The 14,439-nt window shown below is 43.6% G+C and overlaps 1 protein-coding gene across 1 annotated transcript in view; it reads left to right on the top strand.

The window, feature by feature from the left end:
- The window catches only part of TGFBR2 (transforming growth factor beta receptor 2), an 80,087-nt gene that overhangs the window by 30,055 nt on the left and 35,593 nt on the right, over positions 1–14,439 (top strand). Inside the window, exons 2-3 of the mRNA XM_070391826.1 lie at positions 6,339–6,507; positions 11,168–11,358. Of these exons, the coding sequence (XP_070247927.1) occupies positions 6,339–6,507; positions 11,168–11,358 (360 nt within the window). The remainder of the gene's footprint in view (positions 1–6,338; positions 6,508–11,167; positions 11,359–14,439) is intronic.

The following is a 14,439-nucleotide window of genomic DNA, read 5'->3' as shown; positions in this document are numbered from 1 at the left end:
GTCAGGTGAGGACGTACTGTGTTTAATTTTGCTAGATCCAACGTGAATGGAGAAAGGGAAATAATGGCCAGTCAACAATCGGGTTCTTCACAGCCTTTCTACTCAGTGTGAACCAGGGGCATGGAGGTCACCCAGGAACAGAGTCTCCATTCCTACCTGTGCTGGTCAGTGTCTGAGGATTTGGCCAGGCTCTGGTGCCCAGTCCTTTAGTCAAACACTCAGCCAGGTGCTGCTGCGAAGGGACTCTGTATTGTGAGTAACAACTATAATCAGTTGACCTTAAGAAAAGTTTACCCTAGATCAGTGATGGCGAACCTTTTGAGCTCAGTGTGTCAGCATTTTGAAAAACGCTAACTTAACTCTGGTGCCGTGGCACATATAGAAATTTTTTGATATTTGCAACCATAGTAAAACAAAGATTTATATTTTTGATATTTATTTTATATATTTAAATGCCATTTAACAAAGAAAAATCAACCAAAAAAATGAGTTCGCGTGTCACCTCTGACACGCGTGTCATAGGTTCGCCATCACTGCCCTAGATAATGGGAATGGTCCTCATTCAATTGGTTGGAAAGCCTGTGAGCAAAACTGAGGTTTGAGGTTTCTTGGAGAAGAAGTTCTGCCTCAAAAGTGCTGCATGGATTCCTGCCTGAGTTTCCAGCCCGCCGACCTGCCTTATACATTTCAGAGTTGCCAGCTTCACAATTGCACGAGCCAGTATATACACTGTTGGATAGTGACTATCCAGCACTCCTGGGGGCTAAACATGTTCCCAAGGGATTCATGTGCTAATTAACATTCATGGCTCCCAGGCATAGTGAGTTCTATTCACCAGTTGCCATGGATTATTCTAGGAGATGCTGCACTTAGTTGCATCAATTTTAGTGATCATGCTACGAAATATATAGCACTAAGCAAGACATCCAGAGGTGCTTGTGAAATAAGTGACTTCTTAAATGCCCCCCAAAATATGCTACAGAACAGCAGTAGGTAGATGCATGAATTCAAGGATACATGACAGCATTTCTGGCAAAGTGTGTGGGATTATTTTTGGAATCTTGAGATTTTACATAATTGTAGACTCTATGCCAAAGATATGGACTCAGGATTCCTATCCAAAATGTCTAGTATTTATCAGGAATAAATCTAACCCTTATTAGGCTGCTCATCTCTGACCTTCAGAGATAACAGGATAGTTTCAGAAATAGACACAGCTAAGCATTTGCTTAATTCATATTCTCAAGACCTGGAAACTCTGTCTCTCAGCAGTGAGCTTGGGGAAAATGTGCCCTAAAATGAGGAAGGCAGTCCCATGGTCGGCAAACTGCGGCTCGCGAGCCACATGCAGCTCTTTGGCCCCTTGAGTGTGGCTCTACCTAAGCCTTAGGAGTACCCTAATTAAGTTAATAACAATGTACCTACCTATATAGTTTAAGTTTAAAAAATTTGGCTCTCAAAAGAAATTTCAATCGTTGTACTGTAGATATTTGGCTCTGTGGACTAATGAGTTTGCCGACCACTGGCCTAGACTGAAGGTCTGGATGTATTACTCACGGGTTTGTTTGAAGAGAAGTGAAATATGATGGGCCATCATATGACACCATCATATGCTGCAAGCAGCTGCCCATGTCCACTTCCTTTACTGAATGACTTTCTGGGAGTGGGGGGGTGGGGGGAGACATTCATATTGGAACCTTTTTAGGGGGAACATTACAAATAGCTAATTTGCCTGTGATGGGTAGAAAATTCCCTAAAGATAGTCAACTGCTCACAGAGGGTCTATAGACATTAAAATGCACTGCCTTAACATGAGAACATTATAGCTAAAGAGGCCTAGGCGAGCAATTTAGCAACCTGAGGTGGAAGTAATTTTGAAGTTGGTTAGGGTTTGCTATAGGGTTAATTAGGTGGCTTTTGTTGTATTGTTTAGCTCTGTCCCCAGCTATTTACAGGTACAGTTGTCCCTTGGTATCCTGGAAGTGTGGTATTGGTTCCAGACCCGCCCCCCCCCCGCCCCCCTTAGATACCAAAATCCATGGATGCTCGAGTCCATTTAACCTACCCACATCCTCTCATATACTTTAAATCATCTCTAGATTGCTTATAATACCTAACACAACATAAATGCTGTGTAAATAGTCATATACTATATTATATAGGGGATAAGGATAAGAAAAATGTCTCATATTTAGTACATATGCAACCATTGTAGGCCTAGCTACACATCAGCAACAAAGTAACTTAAAAATTTTTTTCAAATATTTCCCATCCGAGGTTGGTTGAATCCACAGATGCAAAACCTGTGGCTATACAGGGCCAACTCTGCACTTACTTTATGCATTTATGCATTCCTTTGGCCTTACGAACATTATGTATTAAACATAAAGCTGTTTGATAAGTGAGGTCATGACAGTAACTTCTTCCTCCCTGGTTTGGAATGCACAGAAGCAATTCACCACTCCCTGTGCCCACAGGCCCTTCACCCCATTCTGATGGGCAGTGTGCTGCTTAGCACGTTATCTGTCACTCTTGAGGACTCTGGGAGTCTTCAACTGGGGCTTATGGACCTTCAAGGACTCTGTGAGCCAATCCTCTGAAATGATGAGCAAAAGTCTGTATGTACCTCTCTCCGCCCCCTGGCCCCAGAGTGAGTTCATAAAGCTTTTATCAAAATGAGGTGACCCCAGCAAAGGTTAAGAGTAGCTTTGCTCTCTACACTTAACTCTATCTCAGCAACACAGTTATTCACAAAGGAGAATACTGGCTTAAAGAAAAGGCTGGGTATTGACTGGCTGTAATTATAGGGTGGGGAGCCTCCCTAAGTCAACTAATAGTGAGTGACAGGCTGAGGAGGGGGTGGAAAAGGCATTCAAATGAAAACAAAGGCGGATGGAGATAAAAAGTCTGCTCTCCTTAGCAGGGGTAGCTTTTACTGTCAGAAAGAAAAAAATGAGGCCTCCTTGCTGGATACTTACAAGGTGGTACGTGCTAACTTTTGCGTCTTAACTAGCAGTGGGAGCTTAGCATAAATTCCCAATGTACACCTTCCCCTGCCCCCTTTTGCCTGGCCTCCAAGTTTGGAGTAGAGCTGGCTGCTTGCCTTTTACCCAGAATCCAATGGAGGGGGTCTTCTCTTTCTGGGCCTCACCTTAAGGCACATGGATTGCACACCTGCCCACACCCAGGGGCCCAGTTTGCACAGATTGTATGTAATCTGATTGGTGCCCTCAGGCTGTGTAACTTGGTGACTTTTCTTTATTCTTCTTTCTGTTTTCCTGTTTTTGTTTTTGTTTTTTGTTTTGATGGCTTTTTTTTTTTCTTTTGTTTTGGTCTCTTCACTGTTGATTGTGTTTTGCAGGCATCAAATCCAACCCCCTTATACTTGTCACCACATTTGTGGCTGCCACTGCAGCTTCCAGCACCATCTCATCTGTTTTTATTTATCACTCCTGACTCCTGTCACTTTTCTCACGCTTCTATCTTCTGTTAGGAAAGGACTGGCCAGCCCCCAAAAGGATGCGTTTCCCCCCGAGGTGTGAAAGTGCTAATCTCCTCGCTTTGGGTGCATGCTTTCCACAAGGAGTCATCCAGCTTTATTGAGGGGCTCCCACTTCACTGTCACATAAGCTGTACATGAGTTTGAATGGGGGCGGAAGGGTTTTTCCTCTCTCTGCTTTGTTTTGTGCTGGTTATGATGCTTTTCAGGTAATTTTGAGTCAGGGGTCTCAGCCTGGGTTGCACATGAGAATCATCTAGGCGGCTTCTAAAATTCTTGATGCCCCGGGGACCCTCGAGAATAATGAAATCATCTGGAATGGGACCGATTCATTATTATTATTTTTAGATATGTTTTTATTGATTTCAGAGAGGAAGAGAGAGAGAGAGAAACATTAATGAAAAGAGAGAATCATTGATTGGCTGCCTCCTGCATGCCCCCTACTGAAGATCGAGCCTGCAACCTGGGCATGTGCCCTGACTGGGAATCAAACAGTGACCTCCTGGTTCATGGCTCGATGCTCAACCACAGACCCATGCCAGCCGGGCATTATTTTTTTGAATGTTCCCTAGGTGATGGATTCCAACATGCCCCCAAATGGATAGCCCCTAATCTAGGCTAACATCCTAAGGTGCTGGGAGGCTGAATTCCAAGTCAGGGAGGCTTGATTTTATAGCTAAAAACAATAAGCCTCCCTCGCTGGCAAATAGATGCTTATCTTAAACATACTCTATTAAAAAGAAATCCAATACACCAAACATGGCCTAGCTTTTTTGGCTTTGCCCATGCCTTGTAGGGAAACCTAAAGGGTTAAACGGATTGGTTCACACATGGATCCAAATCTAACCATTGCAGAAAAAAAATACATATTCATTGCTGCTTTAGTTCCAAATTTAACGCAAGGCTCAGAGAGCACTTCGGCCTATATTTTTAGCTAAGCATAGAGAATTTCAAAATAGTTTGTTACCTAAAAATACACTTCCTGAAATGAACTTGAAGCCTGGGAGGGATGAATGGGTTTATTTTTTCTTCTATATTTAATGTTACCACAAGAAAGCAAACCTTCAATTTATATACGTGTATATTTTTAGAGACCCAGGAAACAGGTGCTATGTCCAAGTGACGAAGAGGGTTGAGTGGCAAAGTGTCGATGACAGAAATCTGATTTCACAGACATGGACTGTGGGAGGGCTTGGAAACTGTTTCTCTGGGTTTAGGCAGGAGCATTCTTAGGGAGAGGAGGTGATGAGGAGGCTTTTCCGATCGTGATCCCTGGGAGAAGCACACTTCCCAACTTCTTAACCGGCAAGGAGTAGTTAGTGCCACACATGGTCTAGGTCAGTGGTCACCAACCTATCAGACTTCACAGACCACCGGTTGGCGACTGCTGGTCTAGGGACTTGATCTTCCTTAGTATCTTGAAGTTTAGGTTGGTTGACCGACTCTCCAAATGCATGCCTTTAATTACCTTTACTGCCAATAGAAATAGATCTCTTCAAGGAAAATGATGGGGAAGTAGGGTGTTATACATTATTGCCTCTCACCATGCAATATGTGAGTTGCAAAGAATAATCTGCCTTCAATATGTGATTGGTGGATGTGAATGGATATTGCATTTATAATCATGCACCCCCTAATATGGGGAAAGAAGTTCTATACTCTTTCCCACTTGGTATGAAGGACCAAATGCAAACTTCTCATATTCATTTCTTTATGTATTCATCTCTTCTCTCAGTATTCAATAAGTATTTTTTAATATCTTCTTCCATGCGACAGGCCCTCTTCTTGGCAGAGTATATAACCATGGCAGATACAGTCTCACAGAGCTTGCCTTTTGGTGGCTAGATTATAAGCATGGAAATGATCAAGTTGGATTGTGCAGAAGATAAAATGAAGTCTGGTCGTTGTTACTTGCGGGCTGCTATAAATGAAGAGCTCCCCTTTAACCAGAGACCAGAAAGGTGACAAGAAGCCAGACATAGGGACTAGTAAGAAAAGGCCCAAGGAAGGAAGGAACTTGTCTTCTTCCAGAAATAGCCCATGTGTCCTAAAAATTAATGGGTAAGGAGGAAGAGGATGGGTGATGGAGATGGTGGTGGCAAGGGCTGAAGTCAGAGAGGTAGCAGACCCTTGAGGTGAACTCAACTTTCACTGGCCTGCAGGAATCCAGAGCCTTGGCAGTGTTTGGGATTGATTCTAGGAGGCATTCTGTCCGTGTTGATTGATCAACTGATTTTCCTCAAGTCGGAGCCAGTCCTTGCAAGAAGTTCCCACAACTCTTTCGGGTGCAGGTCAGGAACAAAATGGTCAAGTCCTGCCTTACCTACAATGTCTCCTGGGAGTAGCCAACTCCATTTCACACTTCATGGCTCTGCTTCCTTGTGACCTCTCTGCCCATCTGGGTGGTGACTCTTGTCTGGCTTCCACATCCTCTGTCCTTCTCTCTATTTTTGGGTTATCCTACCCTCATCTGTTTCCTTGACTGTCCACCCAGCTAAACTATAATTTCCCTATGGGTGCTTTTCATTGTGCTCCCAGCACCCAGAACAATGCAATAGGCCAATCTAATCTGTGTTTCTTGATGGGGTGATAAGGTTTGTGTAGAAAGAGTGCCTTATGAAGTCATGGAGAAAAGCAAGAAATAACTCAAAATCCCTCCCACCCTGCAATGGCTTACGTTACAGATTGCAGAGGTGCAGGGAATGCTCATCTGATGTGAAAGCATTATTTTGTCTTTCTTCGTATTCATTTGTCTGACATCAGGTTCATTTGAAATTGCATAACATCATCAGGAATTCATTAGATAATCATTCAGTGTATCTTTCTTTTCCCTCCACAGTTAATAGTGATGTGATGATCACCGACAACAATGGTGCACTCAAGTTTTCACAATTGTGTAAATTCTGTGACGTGAGATCTTCCACCTGTGACAACCAGAAATCGTGCAGGAGCAACTGCAGTATCACATCCATCTGTGAGAAGCCCAATGAAGTCTGTGTGGCTGTCTGGTAAGGTTGCCTTTGAAAAAAATCTTTCCCCCCTTTTTTAGTAAGTAACACATGCTTGTGGTACATGGAGTCCCAGTGTCTTCATGCCCTAAGCATAGACACAACCTATTTCTCTTTATCTTAGACCATCTCTCTTTTAATTGTTAAATGTGGTTTCCAGAGTTATTCCGTACATTTTCAAATACACACACACATCTATCTATGTGTGTGACAGTATATCAGATGACTTTTAATATTTGCAATAAATCTGGAGACCCTTCCTTCCCTTCCTTCTATGCAGGAGAAGAAAATGACACTCTTCAACATTTAATGACACTCCCTCCTCCCCCAGTGACACCAGGAGCTTTGTTTTCCTGAGGCAGCCTCAGTCTCATTTTATGGAAAAAGAGGAGATGAAAGGTCGGCTGTTGGAAGAGGGGAGCACTTGTCAAAAAAGGGGAAGGTATTGCAGAACCAGAAAACAACTCATTCCTTAGTCAGAAACATTGGCCATGTCACTCACACCACCACTGGGCTATACACTACTTCTTTCTCTTGGATCAGAGCTACATATTTCCCTTAGATCAGATTCTTTCCCCTCTCTCTGTCTCTCTCCCTCCTCCTCTCTCTCTCTCTCTCTCTCTCACCCTCCACCTTACCATACACACACACACACACCTGTTTATAAATTATCTGATTAATTCTGTGAATTCGTAGTTATAATTGGGAGCGTGAGCAAGAGATAAAAGAAAAATAGAGATCATCAAGTAAGTTCCCATTTTATGAAAATGTATATATTCATTAATGAAATACAACATTTTGCAGACATATTCTCATGTTTTGAATTTATTTGAATTCATGTTTTTAAGTAACCCATGTGTCTCCTGACCAGTTGCAAATGAGAATGTAAACCCACATATCTCCCCCTCCCGTTTTGGGAATGAGTCTTTTGGACTTTCTCCAAACCACATATCATTAGCCTTGATGATAGAGCAATCTAAAAACCTTGCAAATTTCTGTACATACGGGGGGATGAACTTGTTCCCTAAGAACTAAAGGAATGTTAACAGCACAGACCTGCCAGGACAGTTTGCTGTAGCTGCCAACTTCATTCATGTGCTGTTCTGAGAAGAGCTTTTGAAAAAAGAATTCTGACAAAGACTCTGTGGAGAAGAAAGGGACCAGCATTGGAGGTTTAGAAAGTGTGGCATCTGAAGAATGGCTGAGGCCATTAGACATGGTTCCAGGAAAGAAAGGACGAGGGTTCTCTCGAGAGATACTGAAGGACATGATATCTCTTGAGATAGCTCAAGTGGGAAATAGAGTGAACGTTTTCTTTGAAATGCTGAAGGACAGAAGGAGAGTCTATGAAGTTTGCTCAGTACATACTTAAACGTTTTCACAATCATGGTTTCCTAACAGCAGAACAGACTTCCTCCTCTGGAAGAGTCAAAGGTCAGGAGGGGCTGGATGACTGGCAAGTCTAGTGCAGGAAAGACTGAGACACCCGCCTGATGACCCCAACGCTTCCTTCTCCACTACTCTTCTCCATTTATCATCTGAACCTAAGTATCACTGCCGTGTGAGCTGACTTCTGATAATGAAAAAAAAAAAAGGCTTTTTAAATTAGGATCTTATTCCCTGACTCACAGTACAAGTCTGAATGACTGATTGTGAATCAAGCCACCGGAATAGAGGCTTTACTTGTCTCAGAAAATGGGACTGTGTGGGGGAGAGGAAGCTTGCTCTCTACACCATGTCCCAGCTGTGAAGACAGTACTGAACAATGAGCCTTAGTTTTACCTGCCTTGGGAAAGGCACACGCTCCTGATGAGGAGAAAGGCACATGCAGTGGGTGCTGTGCTATACCCCCCTCACCCTCTTCAGCACCGAGGCTCTCCCCTCCTTGGCCTCTGGAGCTCTGGCTGCTAAGGGGTCACCCTAGTCCCTCCTGGGGACTCCCTTGCACTGAGTAGAACCGCTGCATTGGAGTTGGGCTTTTCCTCACATTTGGCCCCTCTTCCTGGGCAGCCAGCATCCTAGAACTGATCGATGCAGGGGTCTAATGCCTGGCCACTTTGCCTCAATGTGGGACAGCTCTGATGGGCCATCCCAGCTTTACAGCTCCTGAGGGATCAGCTGAGTCCTTTATTTGCAACCTGCATTGCGGTTCAAATCCTCCATGTGCAGGTCACTTCCAGGTGCCTGTCCAAAAACCTCCTGCACAGAAACCTCATGGCCTCACTGCCTGTTTCCAGGGAACCCAAACCAGGAAAGGGGGCTGTTTTAGAAACAGTCACACATGGAAACTGAAAGCCTCTACCATGATAGGGTGTGCATGCCAATGACTTATCAGTTTTAGTGTTCTTTTCATTCATCCATGGAGTCATTCATTTAATGTCAACTGTGCACCCATTTCATGTAAAATGTTCAAGTTCTTTCCAAAATTAATTTTATGACTGTGGTTCTGCTTTCCAGTGGTTATTGACAAATTCTTCAATTACTCAGAGCAAATGTTGCTGGACAAAGACATCTATATTGTTTTTCATTGTGTTTTCCCTTCCTGTGTTCATCTGCATCCCAAGATAGTTTACACAGTGAACTCTGCTGTCAGAGAGAGCAGTGTTACAGGACTGAGTGGAGAAAGCAGCTAAGGACTTTACCCAAACTGACTCAAGTACTGTATTTGAGTTTCCTCTCTGTGATTTTAGTTCCCTAGGAGCTAGGAGGTGGGAGGCAAGAGGTTCTGAAGATGCCCAGTCATAGCTGAGGAACTGTACTCACAACTCCTTCCTCATCCCATTCCTTGACCTCTAGAAGCTTCACAACAAAGAGACCCCATGCTTTTCCCTGGGAGCACAGCGGACTCACTGTGCATCTACACACACATGCATGCGTGTTTGCAACACACACACTCACAGACACAGCTTTGGGGGAAAGGAGGTGATCTAGTTTCAAGGCCACCATTTCTGCTACGACTTTCCAGTAACCTTGGGGTTAAGGATGGGTAGATTTTCCAATAGACGTAATTTGTTGTGTGACTGTGCCAAGCCAAGTTTCATCGAGTTCCCCGCTACCACCCTGGAGGGAGGGTTCCGATGGTTGCTCCCCCTCTAACAGCGGGGACCTGCGTAGCAAGGCCTTGTTTCTGTTGCTCCTGCTGGAGTGTTAGTTCGAGGACCATTGATGTGTTTCACAAAGTGGCATGCCTGCTGCTGCCGGAGTCGCCTCTGGGCTGCATGGATGTCACAACCATGACTCCATTCCAGCCTCACCCTCATTCCTACTCTCTTACCCCTCCTACCACACACTGTTCTTCAGTGTCCTTGAATTAAGCCCTAAGCCAGCGGGGGATTAGTCAAGTTGCTGTTTCCCTATGGTTATGGGTCCACTTCTTTTCAGGGGAGAACTGTCTTAACTGATTCATGCTTCCAGCCTGCCTCCCATTTTCCTTGCTGTGAGCATTGAGTTTTGGGGGGTTGGGGGTGAGGGGGGTTGATTGGTGAGTGTGTGCTAGTATATGCTGGCACATATGCCCTCATCTGCATGCACTCAGGATTCTTCCCAGGAAAGATTACATGTGCAAACCTGACTGGACCGATCATGTCATTTAAGGTCTGATTTCCACTCCAGATTTAGAGACTGCTGTTTAAGACAACAGCTATTTTGCATCTGAAAAGGGGAAGATGGGAGGAAGGATATCAGACCAAAACAGTCACCCAAGATGGCAGGTTTTTGAGGGGAGCAGAGGGAAGCAGGCAGAGAAGCAATGCACTTTCCAGGGATGCCAGAGGTTTATTTTGGCTTCTGCAATGATAATAGCGGGTATTAATCATGTCATTATTAGATGCCGTGTACATGTAGAACCAATTGAGCACTTCACAGGACCCAAGCAAAATGTGAGAGAGTCGCTGAGCCCGTAGCTGAGTGAGGCTCCCAATATGTGATGTAAAGGAACAAAAAATGTAGACACAATTCATTTATGGCAGCATAAAATATTTCACTGAACTGTAAGTGAAGAACATCTTACAGGTCTTTCTCATGGGTTTTAGTCCTCCCCCCTTTTGTTCCTTTCTGTAATTCTGTAATTCTGGAAACTGCAGTTCTTTATCTAGGAGGTATCTTCCGTTTTCTCAGCACAGCCAGCTGCTGACATGGAACATGCCCTCACTCACGATGCCCAGCAAACAAGGAAAGAGGAACCGCAACTACTTCCCCAGACATGCCCTTTGAGGACAAGTTAGCTAGACAGACCCTGGTTCTGCCCAGTAACCTAGAGATGCCATGTGAGCCTGGCAGTACACTCAGGATGGAAGGTTTGAAATCATCCTGGGGAGCCAGCAGTCTTCTGTTTCCTGTGCCTTCCCCTTTAACGACTGAAATTAAGACAGTGTGCAAATTCCTCTGACAGGGTAGCCCCCGATGTAAGCGCTCATGTTTATGATCATAAGTGGGCTGGGAGAATAAGCAAAGGAAAAACTGAAAGGAGTAGAGAAAGCCACAGGGGACTATAGGCAACCTGTTAATGCTGCAAAACAGGAACCAGCTGCCCTTCTGAGAAACAACTTGATGAAGGAAATACATTCCAGATTGCTTTTCTGTCCAGAGACCCCATTCATTCATCCCTTCTCTCTTTCTCTACTCCCCATCCCCGCCCCACCCATGAACCTCTGCACCCAAGGAGGAAAAACGATGAGAACATAACACTAGAGACGGTCTGCCACGACCCCGCGCTCGTCTACCATGGGTTTGTTCTTGAAGATGCCGCTTCTCCGAAGTGTATTATGAAAGAGAAGAAAGTGGATGGCGAGACTTTCTTCATGTGTTCCTGCAACACGGATGAGTGCAATGACCACATCATCTTTTCAGAGGGTGAGTTTCCTTCCCCTGGTGGCCTGGAGCCTGACTTCCTCGGGGCTGATTTCTCGGGTCCCCGATGTGCAGTCTCACAGGACAGTTCCTCCTCCTCTGGCTGGTGCTGGAGAGTGAGCCTATGGTGAAAGGAGGTGCTTATAGAGCAACAGGGTCGGGTCTGGTCCTTATTAAATCTGACTCATAGGGCCCACGTTATTAGTTGTCTTGGACCAATCGTTTCCTTTCCCCAGAACAGTGGTTCTCAAAGGACAGCATGCCCAGAGAATGTGCTAGAAATGCAGATTCTTGGGCCCTACTCCAGACCCACTGAATCAGAAACCCTGGGTCCTGGGCCCAGAAATCTGTGTTTTAACAAACCTTCCAAGTGATTCTGATCCAGCTAAAATTTGAGAACTACTGGCCTAGATTGGAGGAGGCTGTTTGACAGCGGAGGGGACTTGCTTTGAATGAACTCCAGTGGTTTAGTGTACATACTCCTAGGATTTGTCTGTCTAAAGGGTAATTATTATTGGTCCCATGTGAGAAAAGAACTGAAATGCAGAAGAAATAATGAGCCAAGGTTTACCCATGGAGACAGGAGAAGACTCAATTAGATTGTTCAGCATTCACTCAGCTTGAAAGAAGGGTACATGCTATTCCCTCAATTAAAAAAAACAAAAAACCCCTGTTCAATGATTTTAATTATAAAAGCAGTATATGTTCCTTATCAAAAATTCAAACAATCCAACAATATGCAAAATTTTTAAATTAAAAGTTCATTAACCTCATCCCCTCACTCCTACCCATCAGATACTAAATACTGAGAGTTTATGGGAAACACATGTTTTTCTGACATTCATTCATATAATCCCTGCAGCCTTTCTCCCTTCCCTGTCTTCCTACCTCAATGCATCTCTCCTCTGTCCATCCATCTATCCATCCCATCCACTCATCCATCTTTCAGGGCAAATAGTTGATCAGACTATAAATATTATTGGGCAACATTTTTTTTTAGCCAACCACTTTTACTTCTCCTTCTAAAGAAGATAACACATACAGATACACTCTAAGGCACACGGTTAATTCCATAGTATGGATTACCTTCTATGACGGAATCATTTCTATTGGGATTATTTAGGTATCTACAGTTAGTCACTTAACGCTATATTGAATACCTTTGCAAGCTCATCTTGCACGTATGTACTATTAATATTTCTGCGAGATAGATTTCTAGAAGTCAAGTTTCTGGATCAAAGTTATGAACATTTTAAATATAGTAACCACGACTAAATTGTTCTCCTTCTAAAAAAGATACCTGAGCATATGGATTTTCATTTACCTTATCCAACAATTATAAGCCTTTTAATTTTGCCAGTCTGATAGTGAAAATGATATTCTCTTGGTTTTAGGAATGCAAATTCAGAGTGGGAAAAGGTTATTAACCCAAAAGAGATCTGATTCAATAAAAATTCCTTTTGGAACACAAGTGCTACATCTGCACACCCCCTGTGTGTGTCCCAGGGATGTAGACCCATCTCCTTCCCTCTGTGTCCTTGACCTCCTGCTAGTTCCCCTCTCTTCCTGTCCAGCTTCCCACTTATGCCAGCTTCTCAGTTCATGACGGCAGGCATGTACATTTTTATAAGTAACACTTATAAATCACTCCTCCCTCCTACTTTCTCATTCTATAAACACACCATTTTTCTCACTTTCCTTATGTCATTTTGAGTTAGGAGGAAAGATATAACTAGATTAAATCACACAAAGGCATGTTAACACCTGATATCCTGGCTTAACATGTCAATGTTCTCCAAGTAGTTCACTTAAAAAAAATTTATTGTTGAAAGTATTATATGTCCCTTCCTCTCCCCACTCCCCGCTCCCTGCCCCCCTGCCCCCCCGCCCACTGACCTCTTCTAACAGTTCACCTTTTAAAAGAAAGTCCAGGCTAAGCTAAAGGAATTAATATTTAAGAGTAGAACATCCAGACATGTTTACTCTCATCTGTGAAAGTATTTTTCTCCTTTTGTGTACTGGCTTGGCCATAATGGAAGAGTTTATTTTATCCCCAAAAGACAAAATGTGATAAGTAACCTGCAAGTTGGATACATATAGTACTATAAGCTTTTTCAGATATTAGTGACTTCAGTTTTCAGTGTGTTTCAACTCAGGTGATAATCACAAGCCCACATTCACATATTTTCCCTCTTATTCATTATCAGACTATTTCCTTATGATGTGAGATAATCAGCCTAAAGGCAATTTCTCACTGTACAACTCAAGAGATCCAGTACAGCTGCTGACTCAGATGTCTGGGTGATTTCGGAGTCTTCTAACACGTTCCAGGGTTGTTTGCATTTAGTCTTCTAAAGTGTTCTAGGGGTGTTTCCTTTTTCAAAAGCATCTCTATTCTCCACAGTGGGATATAACCCCTGCCCTCCCCCCCCGCCCCCCCCCCCCCCCCCCCCCCCCCGCCTAAACCAGCAACATTTTAGGATCCATTTTTCCTCTTTTTTATACTAAAAAATAAAAACTCTGGAAGTTCAAGTCAAACAAGATGGTGAACACAAAATCTCTGGTGGATCTTACACTGTATTTTAAAAAATATATATTTTTATTGATTTCAGAGAGGAAGGAAGGAGGAGAGAGAGATAGAAACATCAACGAAGAGAGAGAATCATTGATCAGTTGCCTCCTGCACGCTCCTACTTGGGATTGAGCCTGCAACCCCAGGCATGTGCCCTTGACTGGAATCAAACCCGGGACCCTTCAATCTGCAGGCCAACACTCTATCCACTGAGCCAAACCAGCTAGGACTCTTACACTGTATTTTTATTAGGATAGTACCCTGGTCTCATTGCCAGATTTCTGACCTGCAAACACAATGGATGATAATTACTTACATCACCTGGTTTCTTAAGTCAGGGAAAAAAGGTTGAGCCACAGGATTTTTATTTTTAAAAAAATATATATTTTATTGATTTTTCACAGAGCGGAAGGGAGAGGGATAGAGAGTTAGAAACATCAATGAGAGAGGAACATCAATCAGCTGCCTCCTGCACACTCCCCACTGGGGATGTGCCCGCAACCAAGGTACAT

The sequence above is a fragment of the Myotis yumanensis genome, unplaced genomic scaffold, assembly GCF_028538775.1.
Source record: "Myotis yumanensis isolate MYYU_CA2020_CCGP unplaced genomic scaffold, mMyoYum1.0.hap1 SCAF_14, whole genome shotgun sequence".
In the NCBI taxonomy this organism is placed as follows: Eukaryota; Metazoa; Chordata; class Mammalia; order Chiroptera; family Vespertilionidae; genus Myotis; species Myotis yumanensis.
Note: the sequence above shows the minus strand (reverse complement) of the source record. Positions and strands in the feature narration are given on the sequence as shown.